The sequence below is a fragment of the Lepisosteus platostomus genome, chromosome 17, assembly GCF_059453375.1.
Source record: "Lepisosteus platostomus isolate fLepPlt1 chromosome 17, fLepPlt1.hap1, whole genome shotgun sequence".
Classification (NCBI taxonomy): Eukaryota; Metazoa; Chordata; class Actinopteri; order Semionotiformes; family Lepisosteidae; genus Lepisosteus; species Lepisosteus platostomus.
The window spans coordinates 23,601,315-23,615,061 of NC_142627.1; the positions used below are offsets into that span (position 1 = coordinate 23,601,315).

General features: G+C 41.6%; 2 protein-coding genes across 6 annotated transcripts; one reads left to right on the forward strand and one right to left on the reverse strand.

Moving 5' to 3' along the window:
* Positions 1-3,823: 3,823 nt before the first annotated feature.
* Positions 3,824-6,806, forward strand: tmem14a (transmembrane protein 14A). 5 transcript variants are annotated; one of them, XM_088610706.1, is made up of 5 exons: positions 3,824-3,979; positions 4,925-5,080; positions 5,352-5,453; positions 5,800-5,887; positions 6,310-6,806. In XM_088610706.1, the coding sequence occupies exons 2-5, from the start codon at positions 5,005-5,007 to the stop codon at positions 6,347-6,349; spliced, it is 306 nt and encodes a 101-aa protein (XP_088466832.1). In that variant the 5' UTR covers positions 3,824-3,979; positions 4,925-5,004; the 3' UTR covers positions 6,350-6,806. The 5 variants fall into 5 exon arrangements, with proteins under 5 accessions (XP_088466832.1, XP_088466835.1, XP_088466836.1 ...); XM_088610709.1 differs by having other exon boundaries at positions 3,841-3,979; positions 4,998-5,080; XM_088610710.1 differs by having other exon boundaries at positions 3,848-4,005; positions 4,998-5,080.
* Positions 6,807-7,517: 711 nt separating this feature from the next.
* On the reverse strand, positions 7,518-12,530 carry LOC148646419 (glutathione S-transferase 3-like). The gene is made up of 7 exons (XM_088610705.1): positions 12,365-12,530; positions 12,085-12,194; positions 10,876-10,927; positions 10,108-10,240; positions 8,926-9,067; positions 8,514-8,639; positions 7,518-7,732 (listed from the first exon to the last, which is right to left on the reverse strand). Exons 2-7 carry the CDS (start codon positions 12,169-12,171, stop codon positions 7,610-7,612), a joined length of 663 nt encoding a protein of 220 aa, XP_088466831.1. The 5' UTR covers positions 12,172-12,194; positions 12,365-12,530; the 3' UTR covers positions 7,518-7,609.
* Positions 12,531-13,747: the final 1,217 nt, after the last annotated feature.

Sequence of the window (13,747 nt, forward strand, 5' to 3'; positions counted from 1 at the left end):
TGGCTGACCCTGCGCTCTGACCCCCAGCTTCTCTCTCCCTGTCTGTGTGCCTGTGTCTCTCATGAAGAGCAAGCTGAGGTATGCGAAAAGAAATTCCTAATGCAAGAAATTGTGTATAAAGTGATCTTAAAAGCTCAAGAATGGCTGAAGGTTGATCTGCAAGAAGTAGGCCTCGTGGGTTCGACTCTGGGCCATGGCACTAGCTTTGGGGGGGTTGGCCTCCCGGGTGCTCGCAGGCTTGGGGCGCTGTTGGGGAGGGATGTGCCAGCCCTGAACTTGCAGCACAGAACGGTGGTGCCTGTGAGCTCTTAAAAGGCCAGTGGCTCAACGTCTGTGTTGTTTCTTGTTTCTTTACCGATTACAGTAGTTTCTGTAATCCAGTACCTAGAGTTTAGAATTGTTTTTATTACCCTGCTCTGTCATAATTCCTTTTGTTGGCTGAAAGACTTTTTCTTGTTTCTGAGTTTGTTTTCTTGTCTGTTAAATTTATTCCAGTCTCTTTGTGGTAAGGTCTAAAATGTATAAAATTTAACCAGTGTTTAACATTTTGAATCAATTATGCATTTCTGCCTCTAGATATGACTAGCATCATTTTTAAAGGGCTAAAATTTCTTGGCCTTGCAAATTGATTAACTCGGTTTTATTGCTCACGTATTAATGCCTGAACTGGAGACTTAAGAAATTACTGCGGAAGTACAAGAACAAAGTAGAGGAAAAAAAAAACTTCTGCAAACATCTTAACCATTTCACTGTTCATAGGCTATTGGGAAGACCTGTTTGTGTGTGTTGTTAATGGACGAGAGTCATTACTCACTAAAGTGATCAGATGTTTAAAAGTATAGCTTCACACTTGTTTAATCCTTCACCTTAACATGAACGTTTCACTAACCTTGAGTCTGTCTTAAACGCCGTTCTTGATTGTAAAAATAATGCTGTTAAGCTAATGGCTCAGAAGACTTGTGAAAAGCCCCTCGGCCCCAGTCTCCTTCTGTAGGCACCTCTGTATCTTGAATGCCCGGAGTCCATCCTTCACCAGAAAGTCACCAGAGATGAGACACCTTAAATAAAGGATTTCAGTGAGTCAATGAAGCAACATCTGAAAAAAGTCCTCTGTACAGTATTCACAACAAGTCAAATGCATTTATATGACACTCTTAAAGACGAGCGTCTATTTTATCCAATGCATGCACAGGGCCACAGTGAAAAAGCATCCAGTGAAGTGAGCCAATCTGGTGATTTGAGCTGCACTAAACAGGTTTTTATCCGATTTACCTGCAGGTCACATTTTAGTGGCAACAAGAATTGGAATCGGAATCTCTCCAGTCTTTAGTTCCTATAGATCATGGAAAAGAGAGGTTCTATATGGGTTTCAATAGCACCGTCATTTGCTCTTGCTCTTGTGAATGCTAGAGGCTTCAGAATTCGTTTTAAAGGTCACTAAAACCTTTGGTACCTTTCTCCAGTAGCAATAAATGGCACTCTTGTGTGTATACAAACCGATCCATTAAAGCAGCAGTCTTTATGCTTTTTCTAATCCTGGAATAAATTGCTGTTCTCAACAGCCTGTCAAACAGAGGGGTCAGATATGGTCATTATAAATACAGTACTTCATTCTCTGTTCCTGAGAAAGTCCAGATCAAACTTTACACAGGAAAAATTAAAATACCCTTAAAATTTAAATGGCCTTTTCCTTAATTAAGTTATTAATTTCCTTATTTTAAATCGGACTTCCAGAATCAGCAGATCTGTGCAGCGCTGCCAGGTCATGCTGATTTTAAACCACATCCACTTTCACCATTCCCTCCTGCCTCTGTTTCATGCCATCATGACTTAGTGACGTTTATTTGTTTTCTCAAACTTGGCATTACCATACTTCACCACATGCTGTGCTTATTAGAAATGCACTGTGAGGAATCTGCATAATAAAATTTAAATTATAATTTGGGATCGTATTCATTTTACTCCCTTAGGTTTTCTTATAATAGCATATCTCAAAGGCCCTTTCTGATCAGTAAAAATCTTTTATTAGAATACAAATCTATTTCCCAAGCATTCCTCTGTAAAGCTACTGTAGGCAGTAGTTGCATAGATTGCTTTTTAAATTAATTTTCATGAGTTTTACACCATTTCCATTGCTGTGGTCAGATGCCTTCATTGTATTATTCTGAAATGCACGCGGGCCAGGTTCTTAGGAGCCTGATTCAAAAGAACAGGATACAGGATAAAGAAGGATACAGGGCATGAGCTGTTCAAGCCATCTTGCTGTTCAGTGTGAAAACATCTTGCTTTCCAATATTTTGGCCAGTGGGTTTAGCTACACAGTGCCTGCTACCATCCTGAAATACCTACAGCTGCAGTATTTTTAATGAACGATGACGTTTGAAACGATTTGAAATTACCATGTTGTGCAGGAACGGGGTGATCTGCCCTTGAAAAATCCAGGTTCTTAAATTTGGCTGTCCGTCCCGTTTCTTGTCAATGGATTAAAGTTTGAAAAACCGCATAAGGTTATCTCAGTATGTCCGGCTGCAGACTATATTGACACTGGATGAATTATATCTTAGTACGTGGTGTGCTCTGATCTTCAGAAACTGGTGCTGCTTTATAAGCCTGTCCTTGCCATACTTGTGTAATGGACAAATGTAAATTAAAGTAATTAAAATCGATGTTTTTTTAATCGTTATCGCATTAATCTATTACTTTCCTTATATCATAGGCCATTTTGTTCTGTCATACAGCTATGTAATATTTCATGATGTTGACTGGAATCGACAGTACCAATTCAACTGTGTTTTGAAAAATTCTAAATAAAATAATTTTAAGTAACATGAATTCCATCACTACTGAATTGCGTGTTTTTTTTGTTTTTGTTTTTAAATCATTAAAGATTGGAATATGAAATCTAAATCGAAATCTAGTGTCTTTCCCTTTATAATAAACTGCCTCAGTTATGCAGTAAAGTATTTTACATCTTTAATCGGTTTGCGACTCAAAACAGTCCGCGCTCTGGATTTGCAAATGTATACGAGTTGCATACTCTAATGATACTCTTACCCCTCTTTTGGTAAAAGAAAAAAGTAATTGCAACTACAGCACGTTACAGAAGTTGCGGGGCAGGTTTCTAGCGTGTGGTACATCCCTATACGTCCTTCGGATGAGACGTAAAACCGAGGTCCTGACTCTCTGTGGTCATTAAAAATCCCAGGGTGTTTCTCAAGAAGAGTAGGGGTGTAACCCCGGCGTCCTGGCCAAATTTCCCATTGGCCCTTACCAATCATGGCCTCCTAATAATCCCCATCTCTGAACTGGCTTCATTACTCTGCTCTCCTCCCCACTGAGAGCTGGTGTGTGGGGAGCGTTCTGGCGCACTATGGCTCCTGTCGCATCATCCAGGTGGGGCTGCACATTGGTGGTGGTGGTGGGGATCCCCATTACCTGTAAGGTGCTTTGAGTGGAGTGTCCAGAAAAGCGCTATATAAGTGTAAGCAATTATTATTATTATTATTATTATTATTATTATTATTATTATTATTATTATTATTATTATTATTATTATTATTATTATAATACGACACGCAAAACGACCAATTTCCATAGCTCGCAAACTTGTAATTTGGCACCACCCTATATTTGTATCAAGCACCGATCTTTGTTGTTAATTTATATATACATCTTCTAAAGTCAAACTACTTCACATAGCACAGATGTGGACCCCGGTACTCCCAGCATACTGGGGTAGCAGACAGCTTTCAGACACACACAACATGGCGCAGAAACAGGTCCACCTTCCGTTTCTTAAAAACCTCGCTGCTGTCCTCAACACGCCCATATTTTGTTTTAGTTTTTTTCCCCGGAAAGAAGTCGTTAAAGTGGGCAGTAAACCTTTTAGAGGGGAAAATATTTGATGCCTTTACAGAAAAATTAAAAACGAGGTTACATCACAAAGGTTAAAGGGCGAACAGCCGGTTGTGCTCGACAGGTACAGGGCGCTCTGCGTTTGTGTGGGTCCGTCTCGTCGGCTTTCTTTCCTGGGCGACTTTGTTAACTGTATTGTTTGTATATTTTTCTGATGACCTTTGTCATGTGAAATTGATGTGCCGTTTAGTTAGGTTTTACAGTCCGGCCAGATCAAGTCTTTTTTTTAGCCCGGGTCTGTAAGCGCTGACCCCAGCGTTTACATCCGTTCAGTAATAACGACTTGATTTACACACATCGTCATGCAGATGTCCCACTGTCATCATGCCGTTTTAAAGTCCATCCCGCTGGGCTGTGTAGCCTAATTAAACGCATGAGAATAAACACGTAAATATAGCTGGATCTGGCTTCAGAGAAAGACCGACGCAACCCGTTTTAAGCTACCGCGGTCATATTTTGAAAAGTTGACCAAATTTGGGTTGCTGTGTGGGTATATGGTAACTTGAAAAACCGAAAAAAAAAACCCAAAAATTTTATTTTGGGTTGACGTGTTTTAAAGAAGCGACAACTGCAGGGGGTTTCAAAGGCGTGTTCGCGAATAGATTGGCCTCCGATTTGTGGGAACAGCGCAACGACACGGAGCGACACAAGATGGCGCTCTTTCCAAAATAAACGAACATGAAGGTGATTTGTCCCGATTCGGTGCTGGCCGAGTCTGGAACAAGCTGCCCACCCGTGTTACTGCAGCCGCTGCCCTGGCCTCTTTCAGCAAGAGCCTTGGATCAGTCAGCTACTAGATAAACAAAGGGAATAGATGGGCTGCTTGGTCTTTCTTACATTCTTGGAAGTCCTGTTCTTCCCTTTGAAACACACAATAAATGCACTTATCAGTTTTGTTTTGGTCCAGTTATTGGTGATATATCCCTCACTAGGAGTGACGTGACTTGGTCAAATTGCCCTTCAGACTGCACCTCTCTAAGTAAACCCCTCTGTGACTTTCTACGTAAAGGAACACTGTAGCTGAGATTTCAGGCTTGAAGGCCCCTTCACATCTGCCTGCTGTCCTGTCCTTGCTGTTCCAGCACAGTCATGGCAGTGGACTGGATTGGGTTTGGCTATGCGGCGGCGGTGGCTCTGGGGGGCTTCATGGGGTACAAGCGGAAAGGTACGTGCCTCTGTTCTCGTTACTGTTGGAGGCTTCAAAATTTATTTTAAATGTCACCAAAAGCTTATAGTGCAGAAAGGTACCAGTACAGTAAGTGCCACTCTTGTGCGGACACAAACCGATTTGAGTAACTGTAAATTGATACCGTCTTTCTGGGGTGGATTTGTATAGACAGCTTGATAGGTGGTTCCGAGTTTGAAATAAAAATTGCTGCAAAATATTGTCCTTCTGTAGCACGAGTTCTAGCCTTTTGCTCTGTGTGCTCCTGCAGGCAGTGTGATGTCACTGATTGCTGGTCTGCTCTTCGGCTCCCTGTCTGCCTTTGGGGCCTATCGGCTGTCGATCGACCCAAGAGACGTGAAGGTTTCCCTTGGTGAGTATGGTGGGCGTCTGCCCCAGGACCAGAGAGGGCTGGCCACACGAAAAGGAAGGAGGATGTTCCGGGCTGACAGTACTGAGGCTGACAGTAACCACTCAAAGACAAGAAGGTTCTGTGTGATTTTGCAGGTGATGGGAAATTTTGAAATGAGAACGGGCACTCTGAGGAGGTGTTGGGGGGCAGCCCGGTGGTGCAGTGGTGCTGCGTCCAGAGGTTCGGTTCTGGGCCTGGGCTGTCTGTGTGGTTCCTCCACATGCTCTGATTTCCTGTATGGTGGGAGGTTAATAATGATAATTTCTTAATGAAATCCACACAAAACATGTTCTTCTGTTTCTTGCAGTGGCTTCCTTAGTTCTGTCTGTTGTGATGGGAATGAGGTACAAGAAATCTGGAAAACTAATGCCTGCTGGAATTATGACTGGATTAAGGTAACAACACCTGTAGTTTTGTTGACTGCATTTGTACACAGGCAGCCTGCATTTCACCTGTGGGTTCGTGTTGTTCTGGAAAACTGAGCAGTTGTAAATTTGTCATTTAGTTTATGAAATATAGGCCGTTAAAACACAAACACAAATCCTGCCCACCAGTACAATAACCCAGTAAAATCCCATCATCATCATTATTTTATTAGTCCTGAATGTCTGAACAAATTTCCCTGAATTTTTAAAATAACAGAGCAGCGAAACTATCTCAACACTGAAAGTTTAAATGCAACATACTGGGTTTTGAGTATTGTGTCTTTTAATACCTAACTGGAAGACCTGGGATGACTTTGGGTGAGAGTGGATATGAATGTATATTTTCTACCCGCCTCTGGAGAATAAACTCCACAGCTTCACTTTCCTTTCAGCGTCCTGATGGTGCTGCGAGTCGTCTTGCTTCTGCTGTAGGTTCACAGCACAGGGCTAATCGCCGCAGGCCCACACAGAGCACTGCGCGCTGGCTGTGCTTGAAAACCAGGACCAGATGGCTGTCATGACGTGTTTACTTTGAGATATAATGAGTTTCATCAATCTTTAATTAAGATTGAAGAATTAAAATGAATAGCATTATGATAGAGATGATAAAGACTCAATGATTGAATAATTTAGAATCATTCTAAAGAAATGTATTTTTTCAGTGTTTGCTATATAGTAATCAATATAATTCCACAAACATTATCTGTTGAAAAGCAGAATTATAGGACCTTTTATTGCAACAAAATAAAAGTAAAAATTTTACTGAGTTACAAAACTGTATTGCTGTAACATTTGTATTAAGTGCTATTTTACTATGTAAATCAACTTGAATTACCACTTAAGTGTTGTTTAAAATGTTGTACATTCCAAATAAAGTCAAATGCTCATATTAGTTTGTTATTTAGCTTTGTGAGGCACTTAAAAAAATAAAATTTGAAAAAACTTGCCTTTGAAAGAAGGCTTAAAGAATAGGTTTTGTTTTGCAGTTGCTGAGATTGTAAAGCAATATCTGAAGTGAAGAAATATATACTTTAAAATACTGCGTATTTCTCACAACTAAGGCTGTCTTCAACATCCCGTCTCAGTCAATAAATGTGGCAGTGATCTGGCATGTGTGAGTCTTCAGGAGCACTGTATGCAATGTATCTAGCTTGACAACTAGCGAGCAATCACAGAACCGCTGCTGAAGCCAGGCTGAGTTGTATATGAATGCAAAACACTGATAAGTGAGAAACAGCTCTGGCCATGTTTCATTATTATCAGATCTGTAGTGGTTTTAACTAAGAACCACACACAGCCAAAGTTTAAAGATCAAAAAGTTCCATCTACCCATCCATCCATTCTTCAATTCAAGATCAGGTGGATCTGGAGTCTATCCCAACAAGCAACAGCACCACCAAGGCCAGTTAACCAACCTGTATATTTTTGGACTGCAAGAGGAAACCAGAGCACCAGGTGGAAACCCAAGCAAACCCAGTGAGAACATGCAAACTCCACACAGACAGCACCCCAGAGTCCCAGAACCACGAGGCAGCAATGCTCACCACTACGCCACCATGCTACCCTAAGCAAAAACTTGTTAAAAATAAAAAAAACACTATTTCTTTCAAATGTTCTGTTTAATAAAACTCAGTCTCACAAGACTAATTGCATTTAGTGGATGGCCTACATACTGGGGTAGCCGTTGAATTTTCAGAAATTCAGAACTTTTCGCACAGTTTTTATATAGTTTTCATCAGGCTGTGGCTTCCTCTGACTGTTAGGCTGCAGGAACTTGTGGATCGCTGGCACACTTTCAATTCTCGTCTGAAAAGCCTGAAAGAGAGATCAGAGCATCTCAATGTGGTTTTATGCTGGAATTAAGAACACTTCAGATCCGAAGAAACAAACTCAAGTCACAGAATCCAAGAAAGGCACACAGACTGTCACTAGCGCAACCTTTCATGTTTGTGTATATAAACTGTTTCAGAGGAAGCAGAACTACAGTGTAAGAAAAGACTGAAATCCAAAAACACTCAAGTGTAAATTTAAGAACATACCAGCTTCCACAGGAGTTCTCACTTCATCAGACAGGATTTCTTATGTGATGGATTTTGTAGCTAAAATGAGACCTGCTGCCTGTTTTGAACCCTATTTCTATGCCCCTATTCAATTGTTTCTCTGATTTTTACATTTGTGACTAACATCATCAATGTTACGTTCAATGTTGAAACATCTCTCTTTAGATGCATTAAGATTTTTTTCAACGGTAAGGGAATATAAACCTTTTTTAACGACACAACAACTGCTGTCAAAGATGGAATGAAGTTCCATGATTTCATTTTTCTGTTTTTTTAGCACTGTGTCTCAACCATTCTGATATCATTTGGCATTTCTGAACTACTTCTATTCAATGTTTAAGTGCCCGAAATCCCCCACCCCATCTCAGTACGAACGCAATACCGCTTAGGAAGAAATATCCTGACATACTCATCCTGTCAGCACTCGCACTGACAGCACAGGAATTATATCTGATTAAAATCAGAGTCGGGGAAAACAGTCTTTCTATTACGGTAAAGTCACTTTTAGAAATAAAAAGTGAAGCAAAGTTCATTACCTGCAGATGTGGGAAGTTGGAGAGGACTGAAGGGAATTTTTCTTCCAACATCAAAATAGCTTCAAGCAAGTGAACATCAGCACAGCTTAGCTGACTGCCAACCAGATAGTCAGATTCAGCCAGAGCCTGCAAAGAAGACAATAATGACTATTCCCTGTAAATGCTAATATACAGTACACCCTATAAATACCACCAGGTTTTATCTAGATACATTTTCTTTTTACAGTTTTCTGGCTGGCTTTTCTGTTAGAACAATTTCTTCTAATTATACGTACTGTAACTGTTCTCAAAAAGACACCTGCCAATAGCGTTAGTATCTACTGTACATTGACAGGCCAGAATGGTGAGGCATAGGTCTCTGCCTTGTCCTTAAAGCAGAAGTACTCCAAGCTTGCTGTACACAGAAAAGCACCTTCTCATAGACAGGAAGATAGCGCTCTGTTGCCTTGCTACAGATGGCCTCCAGGTCACTCTGCTTTTGTGCTTCGGGTAGGAAAGGATGCTTCATTATCATTTCCATCAGGTCTCTCAGTCCTTCGGCATACATGTCAATCCTGTAATCGGACCAGATGTTTTAACGCCCATAAGAGTGGGATTCTGTCACACTGCACACACAGGAAAAGGAAGGAAATCTAAGGATTTGGGTCAGGGATTTGTAATCAGAGGTCCCCACAAAGGGAAACATTTCACCCCAACATTAGCTGAAGGTAAAATTCTCTCTCACATAACAGATTTACTCTCTAAATCCAGACAACTCGTGCAAATAGGAGCTTATTCAGCATTACATTTTTACAGTGCATCAATGGCCCTAGATTTTCTGCATCAAAATAGGTGTAACCTCTGAGTAACCCTTCAAAACTTAGCCTGCCCATTCTATTCCTAGACAGCATGTTTGAGTGTTGAGAGTTATGAACCAAGAGTAGTTTCAAATCTTTATCACTACATAAACTTGTGCTTCTAAATTGAGGACACACTTACACTCATGGGCACAGATAGACTGGCATCCTGTCTCACCTTGCGCTGTGTCTCCAGGATTTTGCTCCAACTTGCTCAATAATAGCAAGGATATGAATTGGAGAACCTTCATTAAACACCCCTGCCAGCCCTGGTCCTGGACAGCACCAATCCACTAGGTTTTATAGATGACCATTAAATTGCTCATTTCTAAAAGCTTGGAAAACGTTTGACTGAATATGGATGATTTGTTCAATTCTACCATTTACAGATCATTTGGAACAAACAAATTCTTAACCCTCAAGGTCCCAAACCTTTGATTGAAACGGACCTTTTACTGGATTGGGGCTTTTTCCGGAACCTCAGAAGCCCCTGCTCTGTAGGGTGCCTTAATTCTGCTTGTCTCAAGGGTATCATTATCTAAAAAAAGGATGTTTGCCTACCAAAACACTCCTGGTGAGAGTAATAAAAACACAACTTCAATCTGTCATTCTTACAATAACATGCCTGACTCCAGAATGACCTCCAAGCTAAAGTAAGTCATGACTACCTGAGGGAAAAGCACAGTTTGTAAACCACATCGAAGCAGTGAAGGAAACACGCCAAAGAAAGACAACTCAATCCAAAAAGAAGGTCTTACATGACTCTCTCTTTCAGGTCTTTCCCGTACAGATTGTGCTTGGCAGATATATAGTTCAAGATGGCTTTGCTCTGCACAAGCTTCATTCCATCCATTTCTACCATGGGAACCTGCTCAAACATCAGAGATCCATCTGGCACAAAGACAATGGAGCACATGGTTAACTAAATCAGTCATTAAAATCCATGAACAGGAACTCGGTTTCTTAACTTTCAAATTTCAGTAGTTTCAATTCTAACGAATGCAACGGACAACAGATTGTTTTGGGGGAAGAGTGTATTAAAATTTGGCATAACTTTTTATGCCAAGAAAACGGCAGCGTCACCATAAGGTCAATTCTGACAAAAATCCCTAATTTCCGAGGAATGAGTCAGGGAGTGGCTCCAAGGGTGAAGACAGAATAAGTCCTTCGTACACCCGATCCACCTATTTTAAAATTCGAACATGTCTCCTGTGTTTATTTTTTTATTCTGTTTATTATTTTCTCCTACGGGACTCCAACTGTCTAAAATTGTGGAACCTGTATATTAAGCAGAGAAATTTCCCTACCTGAATACTGCAAAAATGAAATTCCACCCATTTTCAACTACGGAGCTGCCTACTGCTCACCAACGACCGATTGATTTAGTATGTTTTGAAGATCCCTCTTTGGCACGATAAGGCTAAATAGTAAAATAATTAAAAGATGGAAAATTAGAGTAGGTTTCTCAAATATGAGGAACCTACCCTAATTTTCCCTAACAGTTTTGCAATAAAGTTTCGACATACCTTGCAGCAGCTTTTCATATTGCTCTCTGGTCTTTAAATGTACCTCTTCAAACTGTGGAAGGTGGTTCGTTAAAGGCAGCGTCCAGTGACATCGCATGGAATGAAGAAATAAATAATCACAAGGGAATCACAGTCCAAAACCACACTGATAGGTTAACTGGCTTTCTGGGAAAACTGGCCATACTGTGTATGCACTGCAGTGGACCTGGTGCCTGTTTCCTGTCAGGATAGGTGTTTCAACAGAAAACAACCTACAGCTGCATTTGCATTGCTGATATTTAAATAATCACCAATGACGGGACAGCCAACACATTAAAACCACTTTCAGTATATACAACAAAACCGTACGCAGTCATGAACAAACAGAAAACAAGCAGAACAAAAAAGACCTTTGTGAGTTGCTCACCAAGCGCTCATGTTTGTGTGAGTGAGGGAGATTTACTGTAAACTAATGTTGAGAATGTGCGACCTTCTGCCTGTTACAAACACGCTGTATTACATCCCATCTGGCTGGCTTTTAAAATCATTTTGCACGGACACGCTGCTCCTAATCGCTCGCCCTGATCATTCTTAATGATCTTTGAACTGTTTGCGAAATCTAAACTGATAGCAGTACCGTACAAAGTACACATGACACTGACATGACACTAATCATACCGTATACAGAATATAGTTTATTATACCTGCATTTCTCCTTCATACACAACATGTCCGGCATGTATAAAGGAAGAAAGAAGCAATTTGGCATATCTGGAGCAGAGAGAACGATGGTCTCATTACGATGAGCACCACAAATTGGCAAGACATGGCCTGTGTTGAGAAAAGTACACCAATCAGAACCAGTAAGCTTTTCACTTCGGAAATTATTCCTTGAAAACGTTTTCAGTTTTGGATTTGTTTTCGTTTGCATTTTAATTTTTGTGTTTTGGTGTTGGTAGTTTGTTGTCTTTTTTGTTCACACTGTAAAGGGAACTAAGCAGTTTTCTCCACCTGTAGATGCATTTCTGGTCGAAGGGGCAAAAACCTGTGAATAAAGTTACTAGCGAAACGTTAACAGTAACTTGCGTTTTTATATATGCAAGTATTTATAATAATGTATAACAACCGTAACACAAACTTGCGCCAGTGTCAATATTGCACTATTACAAAATCATCGTTTTCCCCCAAAATCTAATTAACTAAAAAGCCTGTTTAATAAATATTTCTTACCTCCACGCCAGCAACTGCTAACAGCCACCTAATGGATTCCATTTTCCCTCTTCCATCGAAATAATACAGCTTTACTTTCCCTGTCATTCTGCGGCTGTGCTTGGTTTCCCCTGAAATTAGACAGCAAAACACCTCACGTTTTAGAGAACGATTTACAGTTAACAGTTAACAGCAAGGGGGGACGCACGCACTTTAATTACAGGTAACGTTATCGGAAAATAAATGACATAACTTTATCTTTCGAAAGGATTGAATTCCTTCTAAATCAAACCAGACTTACCGGACTTCACGACGCAAAAACAAAGCGCCCCTTTTTTACAGCTTCAACTCCGCTCGTGCCCCCGCGCCGGCGTTATGCAAGCGCGAGCCGCACAGCCCCGGGGACACTACCCAATAAGCGCTCTCGACATTTGCATAGAGCCGCGCGGGCTGCTGGGGTTCCTGGAACAGCCCGTTAAAAAAAAAAAATGAAGGAAAAATCAGGCATACCCGGGCAATTTGGGAAACAGAAATGATTGTGTCGCCGAGAGACCGTGTAGACAAAAATAAGGATTTTTTTTTTAAAGAAAGAGACACACACAGGCCTCACTTTAATCACCCTAGGCCCATAGCAATATCAAAGCCCGGTGTTTATATGCCGAAGAGACGTGCACTACTTCTCGGATGTGAGGGCGATCTGGCTGCGACATCTGTCACCCCATTGATCGCTAGGGTCGATTCGGCTGATCTGGCTGGCTAGGCGGGTGTCCCTCCCTCCCTCACCGCTCCATGTGCGTCCCTCCCGAAGCCCTGCGCTCGGTGGAAGAGGACCGGCGTTCCCGGTGGAAGAGAATCGTGCCGCGGTTCAAGGGTTTACGAGTAGCTGCGCTCCCCTGCTAGCACCTCCCAAACAAGCTCAAGGCCCATTTGTAGGAGAGACGTAGGGAAGTCGAGCTGCGAGACTTCACGACACATCCCAGTGAGGCACTGCACGTGGCAGCCTGCCTTCGTTTTCACTGTGGGAAGAACATAATGTGCAATCTGGGTTCCCCCCATAATTGCATGAGTGCAACCAGTAAGTTGGAAAAAAAAAGTTTTCTGCGTAGTAGTAAGAGGTTTATTCCACGCTGATTTATGTTTGTAGGTTCCCCAGGTGTGTGACTCTGCAGCGCACTGACAGCCAGCACGTTTCCTGATGAATGGAGGCATCCTGCTGCAGAAACCAGGGCCACTTGCAGTAGCGCTCTCTCTGGTGTTCGGTGGGCTCTGTTCTCACTTAGTCCTCTTTCTATTACTGCAAAGGAACAGGTTTGTGACAGGTTTATTCCCTGCTGAAAAGAGAAGAGAGAAAAAACACGTTTCGGCTGTAATAAAACTTGGAACGACACCTGAAGCAGGCTTCACAACCCGAAACGTTGCGTTTTCTCTCTTCTCTTTTCAGCAGGGAATAAACCTGTCACAAAACCTGTTCCTTTGCAGTAATAGAAAGAGGACTCAAGTGAGAACAGAGCCCACCGAACACCAGAGAGAGCGCTACTGCAAGTGGCCCTGGTTTCTGCAGCAGGACGCCTCCATTCATCAGGAAACGTGCTGGCTGTCAGTGCGCTGCGGAATCACACACCTGGGGAACCTACAAACATAAATCTGGCGTTGAGAAGTTAGTGTTAAACACATATTTCTTGTT

Bases quoted from the DNA above. Each gene is read 5' to 3' on its own strand.
- LOC148646419 (XM_088610705.1), bottom strand. From the start codon at position 12,171: ATGACAGGGAAAGTAAAGCTGTATTATTTCGATGGAAGAGGGAAAATG. The intron at 10,241-10,875 runs GTATGTCGAAAC...TCTTTGTGCCAG, and splicing joins ATATGAAAAGCTGCTGCAAG to ATGGATCTCTGATGTTTGAG. The intron at 8,640-8,925 runs GTGCTTTTCTGT...TCTTCTTTGCAG, and splicing joins ATCTTCCTGTCTATGAGAAG to GCTCTGGCTGAATCTGACTA.
- tmem14a (XM_088610706.1), top strand. From the start codon at position 5,005: ATGGCAGTGGACTGGATTGGGTTTGGCTATGCGGCGGCGGTGGCTCTG. The intron at 5,081-5,351 runs GTACGTGCCTCT...GTGCTCCTGCAG, and splicing joins CATGGGGTACAAGCGGAAAG to GCAGTGTGATGTCACTGATT. The intron at 5,454-5,799 runs GTGAGTATGGTG...TGTTTCTTGCAG, and splicing joins AGACGTGAAGGTTTCCCTTG to TGGCTTCCTTAGTTCTGTCT.